This window comes from Juglans regia, unplaced genomic scaffold (assembly GCF_001411555.2).
Source record: "Juglans regia cultivar Chandler unplaced genomic scaffold, Walnut 2.0 Scaffold_6, whole genome shotgun sequence".
Lineage (NCBI taxonomy): Eukaryota > Viridiplantae > Streptophyta > Magnoliopsida > Fagales > Juglandaceae > Juglans > Juglans regia.
The window spans coordinates 23,215-25,093 of record NW_023360865.1 but is presented as its reverse complement, the minus strand read 5'-3'; the positions used below and the strand labels follow the sequence as shown (position 1 = coordinate 25,093).

At 34.5% G+C, this 1,879-nt stretch overlaps 1 protein-coding gene across 1 annotated transcript; it reads left to right on the top strand.

Annotated features, from left to right (window-relative positions):
* Window positions 1-232: 232 nt before the first annotated feature.
* Window positions 233-898, top strand: LOC118345969 (uncharacterized mitochondrial protein AtMg00810-like). Its single transcript, XM_035687045.1, has one exon. The coding sequence runs from the start codon at window positions 233-235 to the stop codon at window positions 896-898; it is 666 nt and encodes a 221-aa protein (XP_035542938.1).
* Window positions 899-1,879: the final 981 nt, after the last annotated feature.

Sequence of the window (1,879 nt, the reverse complement as noted above, 5' to 3'; positions counted from 1 at the left end):
AGCTGTTGGCTCTTCTCAGAATTGATATTTACATCAATTAGATGTAAATAATACATTTTTGCATGGAAATTTGGATGGGGAGGTGTATATGACTTTACCTCAAGGGTATGGCAATAAGGGAGAGACTCGGGTATGCAAGTTAACTAAGTCATTACATGGCTTAAAACAAGCATCAAGGCAATGATATTGTAAGCTCACTAACTGCCTTTTACAACATGGTTTTAAACAATCTATGTGTGACGATTCCTTATTCACTAAAGTTTCTGGTTCGATTTTTCTTGCCCTCTTGGTATATGTTGATGATGTGATTGTGGCCAGTAATGATCTTAAAACTGTCCAAGACATAAAATCCATTCTCCATAGTACATTTCAGATTAAAGATATTGGAGATCTTAAATATTTCCTTGGATTAGAAGTGGCCAGAACTTCTAAAGGAATTTCACTTTGTCAAAGACATTATGCCTTGAAAATCTTGGCTGATTCTGGTTTCCTTGGCTGTAAACCAGCCAAAGTTCCAATGAGTTCTAATCTACGATTGACAAGAATTAATTCTACACTCTTGGAAGATCCAATAGTTTATAGAAGATTGGTGGGGAGGTTGCTCTACTTGACAATAACAAGGCCTGATTTGGCATATTCCGTACAAACTCTAAGTCAGTTCATGGATAAACCTGCTCAAACACACTTGGATGCTACACATCATGTCTTAAGATACCTCAAGGGCACACCTGGTCAGGGCATTTTTCTGTCATCTTCTTCTTGTCTACATCTGAAGGCTTTTTCAGATTCTGACTGGGCAACTTGTCCAGACACTAGAAAATCAGTGACTGAATTTTGTGTATTTTTGGGTGACTCTTTGATTTCTAAGAAATCAAATAAGCAGAATATTGTTTCTTGATCTTCAGCTGAAGCTGAATATAGTGCATTGGCTTCTACTGCTTGTGAATTAACTTTGTTAATTGCTTTGCTTCAAGATTTTGGGATTATTCATGATTATCCAGCATTGTTATTTTGTGATAGTAAAGCTGCAATTCACATAGCAGCAAACCCTATTTTTCATCGGAGAACTAAGCACATAGAAATTGATTGTCACTTGGTTCGAAAGAAGATACAGTCTAGTGTGCTCAAAACTCTACATTTTAGCTCTCAACATCAGCTAGCTGATACATTCACCAAAGCCTTACCTCTCAGTCAATTTCTCTATCTTCTTTCCAAGATAGGTGTTCTTGACATTCACACTCCATCTTGAGGGGGAGTATTGAACTATGTAAATAGTTATTGTAAAATAGTTAGTTTTACAGACCCTTAATTGTAAAATAGTTTTATTGTTGCACATGTGTTGCACATGTATTCGTTTCATGTTGTATATATAGTTAGTAGATTACTCTGTAATTTCTTACCCAGAACAGTTTTATACATAATACAGAAGTTAAACTTTCTTCTCCATTCGTGCTCTTAATTCTCCTTGATCATTATTGAATTTCTTGATCATTCTTGAGTTTGTTGAGCAATTCGGGTGATTGAATCAACCCAGTTTAATTTTCCTATAGTAAGCATGGCCACTTCACTGTTACGTTGAGCGTCTCATGATTTTTCTTTTACTCCTGCTTTCTGAAAGAGCCATGCAGGTTTATGATTTTATTTCCCAAAAGGCCCTTTGATGGTTACATATTGGGCATGATTTTTTATCTACTGTGCGTGGGCTTTGTTTGAAGTATAAAACATTATATGGAAAATATTTTGGGGTTTAAATTAAATTACTAAATATTTTACAACTAATTCAATAGTAAATAATAAGATTTTAATTTTATTCTAAATGCTATAAAACCGATTTAAGTCTATCTAGTTTTTCTGCTGTTTATATTATTTAGGTTTGATA